General features: G+C 41.4%; 1 protein-coding gene across 2 annotated transcripts; it reads right to left on the reverse strand.

Annotated features, from left to right (window-relative positions):
• Positions 1-84: 84 nt before the first annotated feature.
• Positions 85-23,953, reverse strand: LNP1 (leukemia NUP98 fusion partner 1). Of its 2 annotated transcripts, XM_043511418.1 has the most exons (4): positions 23,719-23,953; positions 13,605-13,850; positions 2,830-2,922; positions 85-414 (listed from the first exon to the last, which is right to left on the reverse strand). In XM_043511418.1, exons 1-4 carry the CDS (start codon positions 23,866-23,868, stop codon positions 316-318), a joined length of 588 nt encoding a protein of 195 aa, XP_043367353.1. In that variant the 5' UTR covers positions 23,869-23,953; the 3' UTR covers positions 85-315. The 2 variants fall into 2 exon arrangements, with proteins under 2 accessions (XP_043367353.1, XP_038252289.1); XM_038396361.2 differs by lacking the exons at positions 85-414; positions 2,830-2,922 and adding an exon at positions 6,958-8,475.
• Positions 23,954-24,909: the final 956 nt, after the last annotated feature.

Consider the following 24,909-nt stretch of genomic DNA (forward strand, 5'->3'; position numbering starts at 1 on the left):
TATTTCTTTTTGTAGCAAATGTGTGATTTTTATTTACAGTTGTCTGTACAATTGTAAAAACAAATATTTTTTCACTCTTTTTCCACAGACATTCACATGTTGCAGTGGCATGCACAGGCAGAATGTGTTAGTTGGTTTTCATTTAAGTCATTTTTGATCTTTAAAGTTGATTTCTAACATTAAAAAAAAGCTGTACTTGTTATAACTACCTTGTACCCTGTGATCTAAGGCATGACAATTCTTTTTTGTTTTTTCTTCTCTAAATGAAATGGAACTTTGAATGAGTCCTCTATGGAGTCCTTCTGAGCTCCCTTTTCATCCTGATTGATGAATGTTTAAAACAGACTTTGACATGAGCACATGGATGCGACAAGTTGGGCAGGTTGGTTTCTTTAGCAGCCACTTTTTGATACACTGTTGGAGGAAAAGAATATGGGAAAGAGAAAGTTAGCAATCCAAACTTGTTGCACTGACACTCAACTACCAGGATTTTTGAGGGGGATGATTGGTAAATTCCCATACATGACTAAAGCTTTGATCTAACCTTTTTTTAAAATGCAGCATAAAAACCCATGTATTCAGTGAATCATAGAAAATAAAGCTGGAAGGGACCTCAAGAGTTTATTAAGTCCAGCCTCCTGCGATGACGCAGGACCAACTAAACCTAGACCATCCTTGACAGGTGTTTGTCCAACCTGTTCTTAAAAACCTCCAGTGATGGGGATATTACAATCTCTTTCGGAAGCCTATTCCAGGGCTTAACTATCCTTATAGTTAGAAAGTTTTTCCTAATATCTAATATCTTTCTCTTTTGCAGCAGATTAAGTCCTACCTTTAGTGGACATGGAGAACAATTTATCACTTTCCTCTTTACAACAGCCTTTAATATATTTGAAGACTGCTATCAGGATCCCCCCTCTGTTTTCTTTTCTCAAAACTAAACATGCCCATTTTTTAACCTTCCCGCCAAAGTGAGGTTTTTGAAATCTTTTAACATTTTTCTTGCTTTCCTCTGGATTCTCTTCAGTTTATGCACATCTTTCCTAAAGTGCGACAGACAGACTTGGACACAATACTCCAACTGAGGCCTCACCAGTGCCTAGTAGAAGGAGACAATTATTTTCTATATCTTACATATGACATACCTGTCAATACACCCCAGACTGATATTAGCCTTTTTTGCAACTGTATCACATTGTTGACCCATGTTCAATTTGATATCTGCTATAAACCCCAATAGTACTATCACCTATCCAGTTCTTCCCCATTTTGTAGTTGTGCATTTGATTTTTCCTTCCTAAGTGTAGTACTTTACACTTAACTTTGTTGAATTTTGTCTACTTGATTTCAGACAATTCTCCAATTTCTCAAGATCATTTTGAATTCTAATCCTGTCCTCCAAAGTGTGTGCAACTCCTCCCAACCTGATGTCGTCTCGCAAATTTTATAAGCATATTATCCATTCCATTATCCAAGTCATTCACAAAAATATTGAATAGTATTGGACCAAGGACTCAGCCCTGTGGGACCCTATTAGATACACCCTCCCTGCTTGACAGTGAACCATCAATAACTACTCTTTGTGTAGGGTCTTTCAATCAGTTGTTCACCCACCTTATAGTAATTTAATCTAGACCACATTTCCACAGTTTGCTTATGAGAATGTCAGGTGGGATTGTGTCAAAAGCATTATGAAAATCAAGATATATTTTGGCTACTGTTCCCCCCATCCACTAGGCCAGTAACCCTATCAAAGCAGGAAATAGGTTTGTTTGGCATGATTTGTTCTTGACAAATCCATGTTGGCTATCCCTTGTAACCCTGTTATCCTCTAGGTGTTTACAAATGGTTTGTTTAATATTTTTTTCCAGTATCTTTCCAGGTATTGAAGTTATACTGACTGGTCTATAATTCCCCAGGTCCCCTTCTCTGGTCCTTCACAATCTCACTCATCCTCCATGAGTTCCTCCATGAATGCAGTTATTGGACTCAATTCTGCTTTCATTGAAATGACTTCAGTAAGATCAGGATCAGACCCAATTTTAATTTTTCAGGAGTATAAGATCTCTCTCTCTCTCTCTCTTTAGTTAGTTAGTTAGTTAGTGCTAGATTAACAGTTCTTGAGACTAAGGTCCTATGTTTATCCACAGAAGAGGTATAATATAAGCAGCAGTATCAAGCTTCCCAGCCATTATGCCTAAAATATCACGTAGGGAGATCATTTCTAGGGACATGATACATTTTCTATGGCTAATTTGATCCTTGGTCACTTTGCTGAGAGTGCCAATAAGGGTGCCATTTATGCTACTGGTTGTTGCCAGGTGATCAGCTGTCCACTGAAGATTGTACCAAACCCACCAAACTCTTTCACACCAAGTATCCAACATTTATAGCAATGCTTGGCCAGTTCTGTTTTGGGACAGATTTGAACTAGAGTCTAGAAGTTAAACCCTCTTATCCCTATCCCAGTACCAATTCCACTGAGACCTCCAGATTCCATTCTTTTGCTATAATTATTTTTCAACCAATTGATATCAGGAACAAATACACACTGGATACAGAGGTTCTGATCTGGCCCTGCAATTTTTGTCCCACTCCTCTAGTAGCTGTCATGGAGGCAGCTTAGCTGGCCACTGAGGAATTCATCCAGTGTAGGAGGAGCATCAAGCAGTGCAGCAGCTTCCACACCCCCACCCACCATCTCAATCACCAGTAGAAGGGGCTCAGTCAAAGTCTAGTTGCTGTTGTGGAAGGTCATATATGGAATCCTTCCTCTTCCAAGTAACTATCACTGACAGGGAATAGGGTCCCTTGAGTTTCTTGCAGTACCTCTTTGTGAAAGCTGTGCATGCAGTGAAGTTCTACTATACTGCCAGTCTCGAGATCATCGTGACAAATAACACATGGATCCGAATCTTCATCCTTCAAAGGAACATAAATTACTGTCAGTCTTAGGATGACTCCAACCCAGAACTACTTGTGGTTGAGTAACCGGACTGTATCAGATAAGTTAGCAGACCAAAGAGTGGCTTTACATATGATGTTTATTTACCTTACAGCTGAGATCTGAGTTCTATTGACCTGGGATTGAATTTATCCCATGCATAAAGAAATCTATTAATTTAAATGGCCAGGTCCCCAACTATGGATGAGTAGCACTTGTCACAGCTGGGGAGAGGGACACAAAGATGCCCTTTGCACACCACCCCAATCCTGCGGCTGCCCTTAATTAGGCTGATTCCCTCCTGCCCCTTGTAGAAACCATTAAGGGCTGCTCTCTGCTATCCCAGCATCTCCATATGAGAGAGCCTCCAGGGAGCAGATCTACCAGGTTTAAGGCCATCATGGCAGCCCTTTTTACTGGCATTCTGCGCATCCAGGGAGCCCAGAATATCCGCTGAGATTTGCTGTGTAGATCTGTTAGCAGATTTATCTCCTAAGGACCAAATTCTGTGCTTAGGGCCCAGCCTGAATAACTTGGAGAGGCATTGGTGAAGTGTATGAGTGAAAGACATCCAGGAATCCTTCCCTGTGGGCTGCAGAGCAGAAGCAGAGCTTCTCTTTGATTCATACCTTCAGCCCCATGAGTAGAATAAGCTCAGTTAGCGTAGGATCCCCCATGCTATATGGGAAGGACTGGAGGGTCTCCATAGCCTTGCTGCTGAGTACAACTGTCATACATCCCTCACCTGTGTCTTTTCTCCAAGTTCTTGTCTACCCTGGGAAAATGCATCATGTTAGAAAATATGTTAACTAACCAAATTTAAACATCATGATGTTAAGCACAATTGTGCAATTAGCATGGATAAGGACACTCATGTTTGAAAACATATTAGCTGGTTGTGGATAAAGCTATGATCCACCCTTTACAACTTCTTCATGGCTATTTTCTGCATGGCGATAGAGACAAGACACTGCTGAGGGAAGCTGTATTTGCCTATCGCTCAGGAGGGGTCATACTGGGCTTATGATTGGTGACCTGGATTCAGAGAGATCTTCCTTGCAGGAAGAGTGGAGTCTGGCCCATCAGTTCCACAGAGTGGGTACATCCTCCAATAGACTAGCAAAGGAAGGTCTGTGAAAAGGAAAAGAGCCAGATGGACTTTGTTAAGCTAGGTCACACTTTTGGTCTGGTTCTTGTTTGCCTAAAGTCACTTTATACCACTCCGGCAGTGTCAGTGTTTAATTTGTGCCTGGGCTTGCCAGGGCTGAGCCTCAGCACCTCTTGGGCAGTTCACAGCTCCGGCACCTCTGGGCTTGTGGCATCAGTTATGAAAGTAAAAAAATTGCCTTAGCCCCAGCGCCTAATTGCTTGAGTCCTGGCACCTCTTTTGTTACAAATTAATCACTGGGCTGTGTTAAAAGGCCTTAAAGTGGGTGTAAATAACCAAAGCAGTGTAAAGCAGCCTTACTGTAAATGAAAATCAGATCCTTAGTGATGTGTGCTGCGATGAATGAGTTTATTCCTTCATTCATTTAAATAGAGGGTAAGCTGGAGCTGCCTCAGGGCTTCTCTACACTTACCGGGAGATTGACACACGGCGATCGATACATTGGTGGTTGATTTAGTGGATCTAATGAAGACCTGCTAAATCTCCGCAGATCGCTCTCCTGTCAACTCCTGTACTCCACCTGAACAAGAAGCGCAAGGGGAGTCAACAGGAGAGCAACTCCCTCGACATAGCTTAGTGTGAACCCCGTGGTAAGTAGATCTAAGTACGTCGACTTCAGCTACATTATTCACATAGCTGAAGTCGTGTAACTTAGATCAATCTCCCCCCGTAGTATACACAAGGCCACAATATTAAAGAAAGGGAACTGATTCTCTGTGAAGGTTCCCTGACTCTTGGAATTCACTTCTCAGCTTAGTCCACCCCACCCTGGATGTATTATTCTTCTGGACATGCTACAAGACCTCTCTGTTTTCCAGGGCTTTGGTGGATGATGGGATAATTGCATATCCTGTGATTATGACTGGTTTTCTTAGTGGATAATTTTAGGCAGTCTGTATGAATATATCTAGAGACTGTATGCAATGTGTGTGCATTGAGAGAACCCAGAGCCTGGCATGGGCGTCCATCAGTATTATTTCATATATCTGAGAACAAACGCAAATGTATTCATTTGTATGTTTGCATATTTAATATTAGCTTTTTTTTGCTGTGTTTATTTCATATTCTATTTTATGTATATAGTGGCTCTGAGGTTTGGTTTGATTTGTTACAGATTTCCCCCTTTTTCTTAGAATGTGTTGCTAGTGTATAAATGTATCAATGGTTTCATGCTGTCCTTGTCAGCTGTTACATTTAATTATAGACATATGTAGCTGGACTTTGATCCATCCTCAAAATCATGCTTTGATTAAACAATACATCAGAAGCATCAGGTTATTTTTACTCAGCTGTGACGCTGAACATTCACAAACCTAAAAGTGTGGGTAGCGACACGGTAAACTGGTTTGATAGTCTTCTTGTTACGGATGGATAATCATCTTTGATAGTCCTCTTGATAATCATCTTGTTACAGATGGATCCTGCTATTGAGATGCCTATTACAGAAGAATTTATCTGTGTACCCCTGGATTCACTTCCCACAGGAGAGTATACTAGTCAGTCTCAGGTGTCAGGAAACACAGCAGAGGAAATTATTTTAATAGACATAACCTATCCCCAGTGAGCCAGGGGAGATGTAGTGTACTGACGTTAAAATGTGCATAGACATGTGTGATGTCACCCTTCAGTCACTGCCCCACAGAGAAGCTAAAACACCTACTCCTGCAGCTAGCTAATTCTTCATTAGCTCCAGTGATAGAGGCCTTTGCTTTAAAACTAGCTCAGTTCATCGATATCAGTTGTTTATGAGCATTTTGAAGGAACACATGACTTGTTTTTTTCCAGATCAGCTTCCCACATCTACTTCAATTTGCAATTCATAATTAAGCTTTGGGTAAGACCCGGCCTATAGGCCTTTAACCTTTTTTTCTGTTTGTTTATTTGGCGAAAGACAAATGGCAAGACATTGGTTTGGAAGAAGAAGCTGTTTTGAATAATTTTAATCAGCCACTGGTCTCATGGTCCTGGAGGGAAGTTTCTTGCAGATACCAAATAGAGCTGGCCCTGTCACATTAACATGTTTGGGAAACAGGGGGGACTGCAACCCAGAGAACCAGTCTAACAATGCTGAACTGCAGGTTTCTACCCCTGAGAGAGGTGAAGCCTGCCACCTGAAGGGTACACTGAACAGGGACTGCAAAGGAGTCCAAATCATAGCTCACCCAGTAGCTGTGACAGCATCTATCCTAAATTCTTGTGTAATATAATTTTTAAATTTTAGTTAAAGAAAATTGCATCAGCATGGCAGTTTTGTATGACAGAAGGACTGTGTGAAATTCCAGGTTGAACCTCAAAGAAACCCACTAATGACAACTGTCAATGAGCACATCTTTAGTTCTTTCATTTGTGTTTATTAATTTTATAACATTTGATACAAAGGAAAAACATTTAACAGACACTAACTACAGGTCAATAACCTTTTTTATACTCCCAAACAAACAAGGAATTAAGATGAAGCTAAGTTTTTAAAAAGCTTTACAGACAACCTAAACTTTTAAAAGTTTGGAAATTCAAAATTAAGGCTCTACTTTGCTTTAAAGTGACAAGATTTTTGCTAATCATGGAAAACTCACAGTTAGGACAACCAACATTTTTTTTTTACTCTTCCCTGTAGTGTCATTAGCCTTTCATCTTTCCTAATAGTGTTACCCAGTCCCTGTTTTCTATAGGCAAGACCTAGGGAAGCCCTTCCCATAATGGGGAGTGTTACATAAGTACATAAGAATGACCATACTGGGTCAGACTAAAGGTCCATCTAGCCTTGTATCCTGTCTTGTGACAGTGGTCAATGCCAGGTGCCCCAGAGGGAATGAACAGAACAGGTAATCAAGTGATCCAACCCATCACCCATTCCCAGCTTCTGGCAAACAGAGAATAGGGACATCATCCCTGGACATCCTGGCTAATAGCCATTGATGGACCTATCCTCCATGAACTTATCTAGTACTTTTTTTTCCTCTGCTGAGGGAAGTCCCATCACCTGGGCAGATTTTTCCTGTGCCCAGAAGGAAATCCATGTTTGGTGGGACTTTTCCCTGAGTACAGGGAAACTTCATACTTTGGGAGATGGGGTTCTCTAGGCCCTGCTTACAAAAGGCAGACCAGGAGCCCAGCTCCCTTCATTTGGCAAAGACACTAATCATGGAAGGGGAACAAGTGGTAAGGTTAAAAGGCTGCTACCCTTCTGCTGGACATTCATGCTTTGTTGGATTGTGGGAGCAGTGTTCTCTCTTGGCAACCTCCCTGAAGAACACAGATTGGTGAGGGATAGTTGGGAAGGCCATCTGTCTGGTTTTATTGGGGAAGTCTTTGGATTACAGGGGTATAAGAGAGGTAAAGTCAGAAATGAGACAACAAGGGTTCACAGGAAGTGTGGAGTGGGTAAGTGAGACAGTAAATGGGGCGGGGGCGGGGACCAGCACAAGAGAGATTGAGGTAGATAGGGAGTGAGGCATGGGAGGTAGAAGTGGGAGGGCACATTAGTTCATGGGTGGGGAAATTGACTTTGGGGGCATGGTGGGGAGAGATGAGATGGAGGGTAACATGGAGGGATAGTAAAGGGTAAGGAAATGTGGTGGGATGAAGCAATGAGGTATAACAAGGGGGGGGCAGCAAGGCTGGATTTAAACAGAGCGAGTGATATATTCTTCAATAAATGTTTTGGGGGTGGTTAAAGAAATAAATGTTTCATTTACAAGACAAACCAAACCAACTGTCAGAGCTGTGCAGCGCTTGGCAGTTTGTGTGACGTTTTCTTTCTCAAACCTCTTGATAAGGCTGGGCTCAGTTTCCAATTTTTAACAAAAATTGAAATGAAGTGGGTTACATGTGATTTTGCATGGCTCTGCAACCTGTGTGCATTCTCCTCTTAAATGAGCATGTCCACTGCTGTGCTAAATCTAAATCTGACTGAAATCCAGATTAAAATGATGCAGGGCTCACTTAAATCTTGATCCAGCTAGGCACCCACTCTCCTTAAAGTGTCATGCTTCTAATGGAGAAAGTAAAAAGAGGACAATAGAAACACAGCTTCAAAGGTATCACTGTAATAATTTTATTTTAAAAATTAGGGTTTACTTTACTTCAGCTAACTGGCCTCTTCCTTCTAGTCAAAACAAAATGACAAAGCTCACTTTACTCTTTCAGTAAATGGCTCCAAAACACTGTAACCGTTTATGCAGAAATCTCTCTTTTTAATTCCTGTTTTGGATGGAAGCTGTTTGCTTTGTTTTCCAGCAGGAATCTCTGGTCTTTCTTCTTCCTTCTGCTCTTTCTTTGGCTCCCTCTTCCCTCCCTCTTTCTTGTGAGATCTGCTCTTGGACATGCACAGCCTCGCTCTCCTCTCCTGCATGCCCTCAGGTTGCTGAAAGGAAAATAGAATGGAGAAAATTAGAAACAAATCCCCAAAAGAGTGACAAAAACTCATAATTTATTTAATCAAAAAGATATTATAAAAATTCTGGTCACCTACCTGTGCCAAATCAGCATTAAAATGACTCTCAAACTCATGGCCCCAGTAGTCACCTAAAACCCAGCAGGGTGCAACATGTGTTCCCCTATAACTTTGGTATGCTGCACACTTACAGGCTGGGATCACCCATCTGAAGGGCCATGAGGGAGGAGGAGCCCTGGGATTTCAGACCAGCCTCTGTCTTGCTACTCTCTCACTTGATCCAGGTTGTAATGAAGCCTCCACATTCCTTGATGATGTTCTCTGTTGGTTCTGAAGACCTCCCCAAACACAGGTATTGAAGGTGTTGATAAGCTGTCATCAATGCAACTTTCAAGAGGGAAGCGATACATTAAAAGAATGAGGTTGAATAGGATTACCTCTTTCCCATGTATCTTTCCTGTGTTGCACTGTCAAGGATGGATTGAATGCCACCTCAAGGACTTTTATAGTGTTCAGAGAAATAGGAATTCTCATGGCTAAACTTGAAATCCAAGTTCAAGTGCACTCTCAAATTATCTCTCATATTTTGACAGGTTTCAGAGTAGCAGCCATGTTAGTCTGTATCCGCAAAAAGAAAAGGAGTACTTGTGGCACCTTAGAAACTAACAAATTTATTTGAGCATAAGGTTTCATGAGCTACAGCTCCCTTCATCGGATGCATGCAGTGGAAAATACAGTGGGGAGATTTTATATACACAGAGAACATGAAATAATGGGTGTTACCATACACACTGTAACGAGAGTGATCAGGTAAGGTGAGCTACTACCAGCAGGAGAGAAAAAAAACCTTTTGTAGTGATAATCAAGGTGGGCCATTTCCAACAGTTGACAAAAACGTGTGAGGAACAGTAGGGGGTGGAAATAAACATGGGGAAATAGTTTTACTTTGTATAATGACACATCCACTCCCAGTCTTTATTCAAGCCTAATTTAATGGTGTCCAGTTTGCAAATTAATTCCAATTCAGCAGTGTCTCATTTGAGTCTGTTTTTGATTTTTTTTGTTGAAGAATTGTGACTTTTAGGTCTGTAATCGAGTGACCAGAGAGATTGACGTGCTCTCCGACTGGTTTTTGAATGTTATAATCCTTGACGTCTGATTTGTGTCCATTTATTCTTTTACGTAGAGACTGTCTGGTTTGTCCAATGTACATGGCAGAGGGGCATTGCTGGTACATGATGGCATATATCACATTGGTAGATGTGCAGGTGAATGAGCCTCTGATAGTGTGGCTGATGTGATTAGGCCTTATGATAGTGTCCCCTGAATAGATATGTGGACACAGTTGGCAACGGGCTTTGTTGCAAGGATAGGTTCCTGTTTCAGGTTGGGGGGCTGTCCGTAAGCAAGGACAGGCCAATCCTTGCTTACAGACAGCCCCCCAATCTGAAGCAAATACTCTCCAGCAACCACACACCACACACAAAAAACACTAACCCAGGAACCGAGTCTCTACGTAAAAGAATAATTTTGTGATTTTGTGTCTTGTTCCTGCCTGGGAGCACAAGCAAAACGAAGGACATTTATGACACATCTCCTCTCTGTCCCACCACTCAAAGCCAGTCAGAATCTGGCCCATATTGTTCCCCACTGCCAGCCTTTTCTTCTCCATGTACCATACTCCACTTTATATTAAGTCATCAAAATAAAGGATATTTTACAACTTTTTTAAAACTACAGATCAGCTGGTGAAACCATTGTAGCCAAATTTACTTTAATGGAGCTTTGCAAATTAATGCCAGCTGAGGATCTGACCCTAAGAATTCACAACTTGGAATTTTAATCAGTGCTTTTAAAATAGCTTTTGTCTATGAAAGAAATAGGGTAGCCAATCTCGTCTTTTTGGGGCTGAATTCAGCAACTTATATAAGCAAGTGCCTAATCCTGAAGCATGTGAGTGGGCCCACTGAATGTAATGAATGGGAGTAGTCCTATTGAAATCTCATGCTTAAGACACCCGCTTAAATGCCTTGCTGAACCAGAATCAACCTGAAATTTAGCAAAACAAAAAATAACAAAGAGTTAAAAGTCATTTCAGGTTCTGCTCATTTTGGATCTGCTCCAGAGTCCATCTACCAATTTTTTGTGGTTTTACAATCACATCTCCTTGTAAAAAAGATTTTCTCTCCCATACTGCTGTATGAAAGACTCACACAGATAGCTGAAAATGACTATACACAAAGTATTGTTAAATGCAAAGTAAACAAATTGGAAAATAAGAGAGAAATATTTCCGCTCTGTTTATTCAGTTCTAGTAATCTTAAGTTTCACTTGCAACAATAAGTAAAACCTTTTCAGGCAGTGTGATTCAAGTTCATAGAATCACAGAATATCAGGGTTGGAAGGGACCTCAGGAGGTCATCTAGTCCAACCCCCTGCTCAAAGCAGAACCAACCCTCAACTAAATCATCCCAGCCAGGGCTTTGTCAAGCCTGACCTTAAAAACCTCAAAGGAAGGAGATTCAACCACCTCCTTAGGTAACACATTCCAGAGCTTCACCACCCTTCTAGTGAAAAAGTTTTTCCTAATATCCAACCTAAACCTCTCCCACTGCAACTTGAGACCATTACTCCTTGTTCTGTCATCTGCTACCACTGAGAATAGTTTAGATCCATCCTCTTTGGAATCCCCTTTCAGGTAGTTGAAAGCAGCTATCAAATCCCCCCTCATTCTTCTCTTCTGCAGACTAAACATTCCCAGTTCCCTCAGCCTCTCCTCATAAGTCATGTGTTCCAGTCCCTTAATCATTTTTATTACCATCCGCTGGACGCTTTCCAATTTTTCCACATCCTTCTTGTAGTGTGGGGCCCAAAACTGGACACAGTACTCCAGATGAGGCCTCACCAATGTCAAATAGAGGGGAACGATCACATCCCTTGATCTGCTGGCAATGCCCCTACTTATACAGCACAAAATGCAACAAGGGCACACTGTTGACTCATATCCAGCTTCTCATCCACTGTAACCCCTAGTCCTTTTCTTAGAAGTGCTGCCTAGCCATTCGGTCCCTAGTCTGTAGCAGTGAATGGGATTCTTCCGTCCAAAGTGCAGGACTCTGCACTTGTCCTTGTTGAACCTCATCAGATTTCTTTTGGCCCTATCCTCTAATTTGTCTAGGTCCCTCTGTATCCTATCCATACCCTCCAGCGTATCTACCACTTCTCCCAGTTTAATGTCATCTGCAAACTTGCTCAGGGTGCAGTCCACGCCATCCTTCAGATCATTAATGAAGATATTGAACAAAACCGGCCTCAGGACTGACCCTTAGGGCACTCTGCTTGATACCGACTGCCAACTAGACATGGAGCCATTGATCATTATTCGTTGAGCCCGATGATCTAGCCAGCTTTCTATCCACCTTGTAGTCCATTCATCCAGCCCATACTTCTTTAACTTGCTGGCAAGAATACTGTGGGAGACTGTATCAAAAGCTTTGCTAAAGTCAAGGAATAACACGTCCACTGCTTTCCCCTCATCCACAGCACCAGTTATCTCATCATAGAAGGCAATTAGATTAGTCAGGCATGACTTGCCTTGGTGAATCCATGCTGACTGTTCCTGATCACTTTCCTCTCCTCTAAGTGCTTCAGAATTGATTCCTTGAGGAACTGCTCCATGATTTTTCCAGGGACTGAGGTGAGGCTGACTGGCCTGTAGTTCCCTGGATTCTCCTTCTTCCCTTTTTTAAAGATGGGCACTACATTAGTTTTTTCCATCATCCGGGACCTCCCCCGATCACCATGAGTTTTCAAAGATAATGGCCAATGGCTCTGCAATCACATCTGCCAACTCCTTTAGCACTCTCGGATGCAGCGCATCCGGCCCCATGGACTTGTGCTCATCCAGCTTTTCTAAATAGTCCCAAACCACTTCCTTCTCCACAGAGGGCTGGTCACCTTCTCCCCATGCTGTGCTGCCCAGTGCAGTAGTCTGGGAGCTGACCTTGTTCATGAAGACAGAGGCAAAAAAAGCATTGAGTACATTAGCTTTTTCCACATCCTCTGTCACTAGGTTGCCTCCCTCGTTCAGTAAGGGGCCCACACTTTCCTTGATTTTCTTCTTGTTGCTAACACACCTGAAGAAACCCTTCTTGTTACTCTTAACAGCTCTTGCTAGCTGCAACTCCAAGTGAGATTTGGCCTTCCTGATTTCACTCCTGCATGCCTGTGCAATACTTTTATACTCCTCTCTGGTCATTTGTCCAATCTTCAACTTCTTGTAAGCTTCTTTTTTGTGTTTAAGATCAGCAAGGATTTCACTGTTAAGCCTGACTGCCCTGTGCCTGCCATATTTACTATTCTTTCTACATATCGGGATGGTTTGTTCCTGTAACCTCAATAAGGATTCTTTAAAATACAGCCAGCTCTCCTGGACTCCTTTCCCCCTCATGTTATTCTCCCAGTTAACTGTGTTCCTCTTATGAAAGGCCTTGAAAATAAAAAATGCTAAAATGTATTATTCTCTCTCCACGTTTATGAATAGTTAAAACAGGAGAATATGTGTTAAATCCTGGGAAATGGAACTATAAGACAGCAAAGTCAGAAACTAGTTGTGTCATCAAGACAAGAAAAGCAGAAAATATAGTAAAATGCCTATGCTTCAGGTTCAGAGTGTTATGAGCAACACTCTATATGGTTAAACAGGTCAGTAGCAATGGGAAAGAGGGCAGAGTTTCACAGCTAAGGTGAGCAGCTACCTGGCCAGCTATAAAAAGCAGCAAAATTTTAATATTGTAACACTTCATTGGCACAGCTGGAGAATCCATTTAAAACATCTTACTGCCATGGTCAGTCCAGGCCAGCTAGTTGCCTTATTTTGGAATCCCACCAGCAACTGGTATAGAGAATTGCACTACATTAAAGGTGTTCAGGCTAATAATATATTATCAAACTAAGCCTGTTTGTGTTACTGTACAAACTGCCTCATTTCAGAGACTAATCCAAATGCATCCTTAGTATATACCCATTGAAGTCAATGGGATGAATTTGGCTCATTGTTTCTTATGTGGACTAAGCACCCTGTAATGGTGGTTACCTACCAAAGAAACTGAGCGCTTGATTTTGAAATGCAGTTGCTTCTCAAAGGATTCTGAAAATTCCTGGATCGAGTTTGATCTACTTGTTGATCCTGAGCCATCTGGTGAGGATATTTTGCATGCCTTCAAGTGACAATGGCATTTAACATCTTGGCCCTCTTGAAATTCCTTGCAGCCCCTCAAATGGCTTGAAGATGGGGTTTTGGTAGATGCATGAAGTCTTGTCATATGGATGGACGAAAGCTTGGCCTGCAATACAAGAGGTCAATGTTCAGTACTACATATAAAAGCAGAGCAGCCTTTATGTACATCAAACTCTGCTACAGAATGAATGAAGGATGCTGTACAGCCTCTTGTAGCCTGACTGCCCTGTGCTATGAACCACCCTGCCAAGGGACCCTCCACAGAGACTGGAGCAGAATTTGCCCTTTATTCCAATTTTTCATTTGTGGATACCTAAACTTAGGCATTCAAATAAATATCTTAATTAATAGAGGTGCTGAGCACTCTCTGCTTCCATTGACTCCAGCTGCAATTGGGGCTGCTCAGCACCTCTAAAAATCAGGGCACTGTGGCTACATCTATCTGTGAGCTCAGGGAGTGATTCCCAGCTTGTGTAGACATACTTGTGCTAGCTCTCATTGAGCTAGCGCACTAAAAACAATAACATAGCCATGGTAGCATGGGCAGTGAGGGTAGCATGGGCTGGCTGCCTTGTGCACAAACCTGCCTGAACTTATGTTACTGAGGCTACACTAGTATTTTTAGTTCGCCGGTTTGATGAGCGCTTGTGTGAGTATGTCTGTGTGAACTGGGAATCAAACTGCTAGTTCATAGCATAGATGTAGCCTTCGTTTAGGTGCCTTACCTTTAGACACCCAAGTTTGAAAAATTTGGACTCTCTGTAGCTCAGTTTCCTCAGCTGTCCAAAGAAGATAACATTTACTGACCTGCCTCACAAGGATGTTGTGAGGATTAATTCAATGTCTGTAAAGGAGATTGAAGTGACGTCTAAGTACTAAGTATTATGTAGCCTTCAAAATAGTTAACAGTGTCTTTCTGAAGTTGGAGCCAGATCCTTGGCTGTTGTAAATCAGAGTAGCTCCATTGATTTCAAGGAAGCTGCACTTATTTATACCAGCTGAGGGTCTGTCCCACAGTCTAGAAATACATTCTAAGAAAAGTTTCAGAGTAGCAGCCGTGTTAGTCTGTATTCGCAAAAAGAAAAGGAGTACTTGTGGCACCTTAGAGACTAACAAATTTATTAGAGCATAAGCTTTCGTGAGCTACAGCTCACTTCATCGGTGCATGCATTCGGTGCATCCGATGAAGTGAGCTGTAGCTCACGAAAGCTTATGCTCTAATAAATTTGTTAGTCTCTAGGTGCCACAAGTACTCCTTTTCATTCTAAGAAAGATGAGAAAGAGCATTAAATATGAGATCTATTTTCTGAATGGGGCTTGTGCATTACCCACAGGCTTAATGCACAGTTTCCTTTTCCACACAGTGATCCCACGCAGCACCCAGCAAGGAGGGGACACAGTCAGGCTGGAAGCACTTTCTGCTCCAGAGCACGCATGGCTGAGGCCTTGGCCATAACCTGATTTTCCCACTCCTCTTTGTGCTCGTAAGCAGCTGCAGAGCAATGGTCTAGCAACGGCCACTGTGGAGCTCACTCTCCCCTGTTCCCCATATACATAGAAGCATTGGGAGCCTGATTTTCTTATACGCTGAGCACCTGCAGCTCCCATTGACTACATCTGGTGTTCTGTGCCTCTTAAAATTAGACCCTAATCTGATGTCTGCTGTCTCTGGCTAATCCTACTCCAGTGATTTACCTCCTTCTACTCTCCGTAACATGACTCTAGCTCTTGGAGTCATGATAGAACCTATGAGCCTCTCCTCTCTGATTTCTTACACCCACTGAATTTATGAATTGTGCATTCTGGGTCTGATGCACTAATAATGGTACTGTTATTTGCAAAGGTCTTCAGGTCTCTCTTATTAGCGGTAGTAGCGCAAAGTTAAACCTACTGGGAGCATCCACACTGACATACAATACAAAAATGGTCCCAAACATGAGACCCAGAAAATATCCATAAAACCCACAAATGTTGGTGTGGTCTATCTGAACACAGGAAGAGTCAGTGAAAAGCCAAACTACAACATCCTGTATCCTAGACAAATAACGGACCTTACTACAGAAAGCACCTTGCACATTATGGCTGTTCTTGGGAGCAATAACTGGCTGCCTGCAAAAATCCAGTTGTACCAGCATGGCATGAACCAGTTTCAGTGGATTTTTAACAATGCAGGGAGTGGGTGGACTTCACTCAGACTCCAAGGGACTAAACATAAATAAATAATTAAATAATCTCACTGACATTTACATTTGTGCAGGTGCAGATACTGCCATATTTGAAGCAAGACAGAGCTATGCATTTTTCATCAAGATATGACAGTCCCGTATACATGGATTTTGACTTTTTAATTGGTTGTTTCGATTTACACACACTGGCAGTAATTAAAATCCCAAGCTGAAGCCCATGTGTAATTAGTAGAGTCAGTGTATCAAACTCAAAAGGATGGGGAACTTAAAAATTGGACAGTAACAGACTGTGAATCCCAGTGACGATTGAACCTGGTGATATTCTCAACCATGTGTAGTTCTTTCCATAGCTTCACACTAACCCAAAACACATTTTAGGCTTCAGAGTGATGTCTGGGGTTATTGTGTGTGCTGATTGTGTTGCCGTGCAAAGATGTGTAAATTTGTGCAGGTGGCAAATGAGGGGTATGTTCTGCAGCGAGGCACTATGTGTGTTTGGGTTTATTGTGTATGCTGGTTGTGTTGTGTAGGTGATTGCATTGGTTTGTGTCTGGCTTAAGGATGTGTAGGGAAATTTGTGTTGGATTGTGCGCATGGCAGTTGGACACACAGGTGTGGCTTTTGGACCATGTAATCCACCATCTGTGCAGTCTCCCTCATACAACCAATGAAACTGTTGCATGCAAATAACTGTAGAGGGAAGAGTGGAGATTGGTTGAGTTACCTCTGATATCACATGGTCTAAGACTTTTGGCATGTCATAGATTCATGCCTCACTGTAGCTGTACACCACAAGGGCATAATTGTTAAATCAAAATGGCTGAGAACTTGAAAATTTCATGCTAACAGACCATGAAACCTGGTGATGATTGAACCTGGTGATATTGTGAACAAAAAGAGCTCTCATCCATGCTTGTAGCTGCTTCAGTAATTTCACACTGATTTGATAGACATAACAGGTTTCGGAGCGACACATAGAGTGACATTCTTGGAATCTTGTTATATAGATTTTTCTTGTGACTTACTGGCCTGCTAATTGTTAACTTGTACATCCCACTTTTGCAGTAGAATTCTGAAAATCTTTACCCTTTTCCCCACATTTTTACTACAGATGGAACCACCTTGCTCTCAGGGCTTTTCATCTTGTACTGTATCCTCTCAGTTCTCATTTCCAAACATAACTTCCTTCAGTAAGCACAAGTACGATCACTTTTGAGAAAAGCTATAATGATTCTGGTCAAACTATTTTTACTTTGAAGCATAGCTATTTCAAACAGGTCAATATGGCTGTATTTATTGTTAAGTCATATTGTATTATGGTTTAAAAGTACATCAAAGCAATCAATTAAGTTTGGGGGGAAAGTAAACATACTATGTTAAGCTGAACAAAATTATAGCTTTTGAGTCTATTTCCTGGGTCAATGTGTGCATCAATTAGTATTCTTGGGAGATTTGGGCAAAAACAGGACTTTTGAGATCTAGGATTATATTCTATCATTCTTTCTCTATAGTATTTGAAAATATTCTATTTTTTGATTAACACATTTTAAAAATTTGCGTTCACAATGTGGAATTATAGAACAAGGTCTAAAGCAAGAGATAGACTGAAAAGCACATACTAGATGTGACAATTGCTCCAGCTAAGGAACAGGTCTTCCTCAAAAATATGTATCTGCCTCAGAGCAGATCATTGAATAGGCCACATTAAAGATCACTGAGTAGGCCTCGGTGCAGATCACTGAGTCAGGGCCATATTAAATACCAATCTATATAATCATATTGTTGTGACTCCCGGGTCAACTCCACCCCAAACAAAGAGAAGACAGACTTACACCAGGCATGGAGGTGGTCTGGGGGAAAAAGTAGAGATGCGGCAACTAAAGGTCTGACCCCTATCCACTAGGTGATGCCTCCAGTGAGCACCAGTCATCACAAGCAGGATTTATGCTGACTGGATAGCTCAGAATATAAAATGTTTTTCCTTTTATAAGTCACAGATTTTTGTTGAAGAAAATTATTCATGCTCTGAGGCGCTAAGCTCTCTCAGCTCCCATAGACAGAGTTGCTCTTCACTGTACCAACGTTACTCTTGACTTTTGTTGAGGCCTACTCAAGAATCACAGTAGGTTTGGAGCGTGTAGGCCCCAGCACATCAGACATTCAGAATCTAGAACTATCTGTCCATCCCTTTACTTCCCTTGAAGAGCCTCATAACCAAGCATTCTGTGCCTGAAAATGGTTTGAGCCTAGAATCAGATTTGTCTTCTTTAATAGGGTGGTGATAGGCAAACCTTCAGTCTGACTTGGTTTTGCTTCTCCATAGATCTCAGTCTGTTTTCCATTGTGGGCCGCATATGCAGCTCTCCATGTGCTATGTGGGCCGCATCCACACGCTATATATACTACCAGTGCGGCCCTGATGATGTCACATGGGCCGCAACTGTGTGCTGACTGCGGTGCAAGTGGCCCACAGCCTGCAGGCTGAGAACCACTGCCATAGATAAAGTGTCAGTAATTTCAACAGCAGCAACTCAGCAAACCTGACCTGTAAGGAAATGTTTAAAAAACTGGGCATGTTTAGTCTTGAGAAAAGAAGACCCACCTGACAACATCTTCAAATATGTTAAGGGCTGTTATAAAGAAGACAATGATCAATTGTTTTCTGTGTCCACTGAAGATAGGACAAAAAATAAATGGCTTAATCTGCAATGAGGGCAGTTTTTGTTAGATATTAGGAAAAAATGTCGTTATAATAATAGTTAAGTACTGGAATAAGCTTCTAAGGGAGGTTGTAGAGTGTTCACCATTGGAGGATTTTAAGAATAGGGTATGGTCAGGGATGGTCTAGATTTACTTGGTCCTGCCTTGGTGCAAGGGGGTGGAGCAGATGACCTCTTGAAGTCTTTCTAGCCCTAAATTTATATGATTTCTACCCTTGCACTTATGTTGCTTGCTTATCAAATTCATCTCTGTGAGTAGCAATGTCTTCTGGAAAGTGGACACGTTTATATAGAAATAAACTCTCTTTCCTTTTCTGCCTTCCACATAACTCAGTTTTGCACTCAGAGAACCTGAGGAGATAAAGTTTTATAATTTGCAAATGCCCAGAACAGGGCACATGTCTCATTTGTGTCTGGCACTGAGGGGACTAATTGTCTTTGCATATGTGACACATGCATAAAATGCTTCAGCAAAAGGAATTTGGCCTGAGCTGGATTATATTTAATGATGGATGATAAATGATGGTAAAATGTGTAAAAAAAAAAAAAAAAAAAAAAAAAAAAGATCACAGCTGCTGATTTCAGGACCTTCAGCAAAGCATCATAACCCACTGTATTTAAAGTTTGCAGTGGTCACTGAGTTAATCAAAGGATTTGAAACAGATCTCTAGAATTTCTGATGGCAGTTCTCATGTGTAGCACTGACTCATGCGTACAGGCAAGCGTATGCCATGGTATCCAACTAAGATTTTTTGGGAAGGAGTGGCAGCATAGATTTTAGTCAGGTGGTAAGGCCTAATAGAGCAGAGTGTGGGAGCCAGGATTCCTGAGTTCTGTTCCCAAATCTGCTAATGACCCACTGAGTGACACTGAACACTTAAGCTCTATGTGCCTCATAAGAATGGCCATACTGAGTCAGACCCAAGGTCCATCTAGCCCAGTATTCTGTCTTCCAACAGTGGCCAATGCCAGGTGCCCCAGAGGGAATGAACAGAACAGGTATTTATGAAGTGATCCATCCCCTATTGCCCATTCCCAGCTTCTGGCAAACAGAGGCTAGGGACACAATCCTTGACTATCCTGGCTAATAGCCATTGATAGAGCTATCCTCCATGAACTTATCTAGATCTTTTTTGAACCCTATTATAAGTCTTGGTCTTCACAACATCCTCTGGCAAGGAGTTCCACAGGTTGACTGTCTGTTGTGTGAAAAAATACTTCCTTTTGTTTATTTCAAATCTTCTGCCTATTAATTTCATTTGGTGACCCCTAGTTCTTGTTCTATAAGGAGTAAATAACACTTTCTTATTTACTTTCTCCACACTAGTCATGATTTTATAGAATTCTATCATAACCCCGCCTTAATTGTCTCTTTTCCAAGCTGAAAAGTCCCAGTCTTATTAATCTCTCCTCATACGGAAACCGCTCCATACCCCTAATAAAGAAAAGGATAACTTGTGGCACTTTAGAGACTAACAAATTTATTTGAGCATAAGCTTTCGTGAGCTACAGCTCACTTCATCGGATGCATTGCTTATGCTCAAATAAATTTGTTAGTCTCTAAGGTGCCACAAGTACTTCTTTTCTTTTTTGCGAATACAGACTAACACGGCTGCTACTCTGATAACCCTAATAATTTTTGTTGCTCTTTTCTGAACCTTTTCCAATTCCAATATATCTTTTTTGAGATGTGGTGATCACATCTGCACGCAGTATTTAAGATGTGGGCGTACCGTGGATTTATATAGAGGCAATATGATATTTTCTATCTTATTATCTATCCCTTTTTTAATAATGCCTAACATTCTGTTAGCTTTTTTGACTGCCGCTGCACATTGAACAGATGTTTTCATAAAGCTATCCACAATGACTCCAAGTTCTCTTTCTTGAGAGGTAACAGTTAATTTAGACCCCATCATTTTATATGTATAGTTAGGATTATGTTTTCCAATGTGCGTTACTTTGCATTTATCAACACTGAATTTCATCTGCCATTTTGTTGCCCAGTCACCCAGTTTTGAGAGATCCTTTTGAGGCTCTTCGCAGTCTGCCTGGGACTTAACTTTCTTCAGTAGTTTTGTATCATTTGCAAATTTTGCCACTTCACTGTTTACCCCTTTTTCCAGATCATTCATTAATATGTTGAATAGGACTGGTCCCAGTAAAAACCCCTGGGGGACACCACTATTTACCTCTCTCCATTCTGAAAACTGACCATTTATTCCTACCCTTTGTTTCCTGTCTTTTAACCAGTTACCAATCCATGGGAGGACCTTCCCTCTTATCCCATGACTCAGCTTCCTCTCTGCAAAATGGGAATGATAATAATACATAGAGACATGTTGTGAGGTTCATCTCATTAATGTCTATGAAGTATACTAGGATCCTGACATGAAAAGTGAAAATTATTATTTATTTTCTTATAGCAGTTAGCAGTGGGAGTTGTTTTACAAATCTTTGTCCATACATGGCTAGACATAGATATCTTGTATTGCCCATTGCATAAGTGACCATGTGCATTCAATGGCAGGTCTGCCATGGGAGATTATGGCACACAGTGAATGCATGAAATGGCTAAAGGAGAGGATTCTAAGAAACTACAAGCGCCACTATTTGGATCAGTTTTAGAAACAGATCACAGGCTTAATTTTTCAACCTTGTTCATTACAAATTGGTCAGGTTTCTAGGTCAGAAATTTCTAGTCTCAAATAATATATATTGTTCTGAGACTGAGAAACAAAACAGGTGAAATGTATCCCTGGTGTAACTCCACTGAATTGAGATTAATTTATCCAAGGACACTACTAGAAGTGGCAACTCCACGTCCCATTGAAGTTAACAGCATAACTCTCATTGATTGGTTATTGTGGCCTCTGGGAAAAATCCCAGTCCTCTCTCACTTTACTACAAAAGCACAGGGATCTAGAAAATACTCCAGGCACCTCTGATTCAGGAAACCATCTCTATTCAGCAAAGTACTTAAGCACATGTTTAACTTTAAGTATGATGTGTGACTCCTATGTATACTGTTCTGAGAGAGAAAAACCCACAGGCAGCAAAATTGACAAACTTTTTAATGTTCTAGGAAAGGTTGTGTTAAACTTATGGTTATATAAATATATTCTGGGTCACACCCTAAGATGGAGAAGTCACTCAGCATAGCTCCATCCCAGGATCTGGCCCAAGAATGAATTTAACTGGACAGTTCAAAACTGGTGAATCTGGGTTACAGCTTCAACCTGTCTCCTGAATTTGACTAAAGTACCAAAGTAGAGTGTTTTTAAAAAAGAAAACCTATTTTAACAATGAAAACCCCCCACAGCATAATATACGTCAGAGAAAAGAAACCAAGGGTTCAGCTTGGGTGGATGAAATTCAGCAAGGCAATATAGTCTCCACAAGGGGTAAATGCAGAAAATTGCTTGCAAAAAGAGCTGGATCTCCACAATACAATAGTAAGCTTTGATATATTTTAGCATCTTTCATTTCAATGATTCATAGATTTTAAGACCAGAAGGTACCATTATGATCATCTAGTCTGACCTCAAAGAGAAATTATACACGCAGACAGGTGGTGCCAAGGATAGCAGGGTCAGACTTGTCTGATTCAGAATAGTTACAGAATTAGACCCTGATCCTGCAAAGATATAGGCACCTACATCACTTTACATATGAGAATAGTCTCTTTGAAGTTAGTGGGACTGCTCATGTGTGCAAAGTTACTCAGGTGCTTAAGGCTTTGCAGGATCAGGGTCTTAAATTGATAACATATTTATATAATTATACTACAGATTTCTGTGCTGGCTCACCTTATAAAAAGGTGTGTCAGTCCACATTAGCCATACTGCAGTGTTTTAGGAGATTACTGTCTTTTTTTTTGTAAGTGCAATTTTGCACTCCTTACTCAGAAAAGTCTTCCATTGAAGTCAGTGGGAGTTTTGCCCAAAAAAGGAGAGCAAGTTTGTTCTCTACAAGAAGAAGAAGGTGAGATGGCTAAGCAAAAGCAGTGAAGTAGGGAGTCCTGGATAGAAATCTTTCTGGAATACTCCTTCCACATGGGCTTAAACCTTGGCTGCATTCCTGTCATGCGTTTTTGAACAATTAGTCATTTTATTTCTGTGTAAAAAGTTACATTAAAAATAGATCTTAAACAACAAAGGATCTATACAATAGCTCACTCACCAAAGCTGGAGCAGAATCTGAGATAATCTAAAAACAACAAGGAATCCTTGTGGCACCTTAGAGACTTCAACAAGAAACTGCAGAACTGGAATTAATTTGCAAACTTGACACCATCAAATTAGGCCTGAATAAAGACTGGGAATGGCTGGGTCACTACAAAAAGTAATTTTCCCTCTGTTGATACTCACACCTTCTTGTTACCCTGATTGAATTGGCCTCGTTAGCACTGACTCCGCACTTGGTAAGGCATCTCACATCTTTTCATGTGCTATAATATATATACCTGCCTACTATATTTTTCACTCCATGCATCTGATGAAGTGGGTTTTAGCCCACAAAAGCTTATGCCCAAATAAATTTGTTAGCCTCTAAGGTGCCACAAGGATTCCTAGTTGTTTTTGCTGATACAGACTAACATGGCTACCCCTCTGAAACCTGAGATAACTTAATCCTATTTTCCAGGACCAAACCCATCAGGAAATAACCCTAAACCCCCTCACTTTCCCTTCATCCTCTTTTACAGAACTCATCCTCATTCAATAAATAATTAAAGCACATCCATTCCCTTATGCTGTGAGCACAGCCTATATACACCTCCTAACTTACCCTATGGCTTAAACTTTTAAGGAATGAAAACATTTTGCTCAGCCAGTTGAGATACCTTAATTGTTTTTCTGGCACGGAGCTAACTTTCTTTCTTTCATTATAAAGGTACCAGGAGCCTGATGCTGAGAGATGCTGAGCACCCACACCTCCCAATGTAGCCAACAGGAATTGCATTTACTCAGTAATGTGTAGCACATTCATCACCACAGTATCTCAAGATCAGATCCTTGATGAGGCACTTATCCCCACCCTCCCCTCAACACACACACACACTTCTTACTGGAAGGGAGGCTCTCCTTTCACTAAAGGCTCGCGTCTGTCGTTTCCTGTAGCCTCTACCCTCTTTCTCATTCTCATCAATCAAGCTGTGACCCCAGAAACTGCTCATCCATTTTGCAAAGGAAATATCATCATCCTCTTCATATTCCATGTACAGACACTCCAAACTGGGGGGAGCGCCCAACCAGACAGGACAGATGTACGTTAGAGCAGACTGCCAAGCAGATAGTCCCACACTGATCTGTCAAAAAGAGGCAAAGGGGCTGTAGTTTCAAACACTCCCTGCCAAATTAACAAAAAAACCAATCCAACCCAATGCAGCCCTAGGCACTGCTTATATATAAGCCAATCCTTCGTAATCTATTTTAAACTAGGTTTCTTTTTATCTTTCCATTACAGAGATGCCCAATGTCACACAGCCTGGAGAGTGGCAAGGAAAATGTGTGTCCTAATTCATATTTATTGCTGCTGAGTGCATCAACTGTCAATAACAATGGAGAGTTGCCCACAAAAACATGCCTGGAAGGTGCACGCTCTGATATGAAACAGGCTTGTAATTTGGAGAAGGAGAATGGATATATTGACAGTGGTCAGAAACTGGTACAGCTGTTTATTGAGGCTTAACTGACTTTATGAAATAACTTTTGGCTCTGTTCTTCCAGCTGGTATTAAAAAATATGCCCTGCCTGGCAGGAAACAGGGCTCTTCCGAGAAATCTTTTTTATGATCTATTGTGAACAATGTCAGACAACATGGAGTGACATTGGTTCATAGAATCTTAGAGTCTAAGGCCAGATCACTTGTCTTTCACCAAGGTCACTTCATCTCCCACAATCAGGGCTAGAATGAGCTTAGCACTGCTCCAGTGCACAAAGAAATGAAGGGCAAGGGTGCAAAGAGCATTAACCTGCTCACTTGAGCCCTGGGCCAAGCACAGTCCCCGTGTTCACTGCTCTCCTGGCAAGCGGGGACTGAGCCTATAGAGCAGAAACAGTAGCACTGCATCCATCCATTCTAAATGGCTGCTACTCAAGGGCTCAAATGGTGCAAGGACCATGTGTGGTCCTTCTGCTCTGGGGTGAGTTTCAGCTTCTATGGAGAGATCGGCCCAAAACCACAGTCTCGCTCTACCTGGGAGTGTAGCATGCTGTCTTCAAATACTGTACTGAGTACCAGTCGTTGGTGCACATGT

The sequence above is a fragment of the Dermochelys coriacea genome, chromosome 1, assembly GCF_009764565.3.
Source record: "Dermochelys coriacea isolate rDerCor1 chromosome 1, rDerCor1.pri.v4, whole genome shotgun sequence".
Classification (NCBI taxonomy): domain Eukaryota; kingdom Metazoa; phylum Chordata; order Testudines; family Dermochelyidae; genus Dermochelys; species Dermochelys coriacea.

Coding starts and splice junctions, on each gene's coding strand:
- LNP1 (XM_038396361.2), bottom strand. CDS start 23,868: ATGGAATATGAAGAGGATGATGATATTTCCTTTGCAAAATGGATGAGC. Junction 13,851..23,718: donor AAAGGAGAGCCTCCCTTCCA/GTAAGAAGTGTG, acceptor CTTGTATTGCAG/GCCAAGCTTTCGTCCATCCA. Junction 8,476..13,604: donor TCAAGCGCTCAGTTTCTTTG/GTAGGTAACCAC, acceptor TTTTCCTTTCAG/CAACCTGAGGGCATGCAGGA.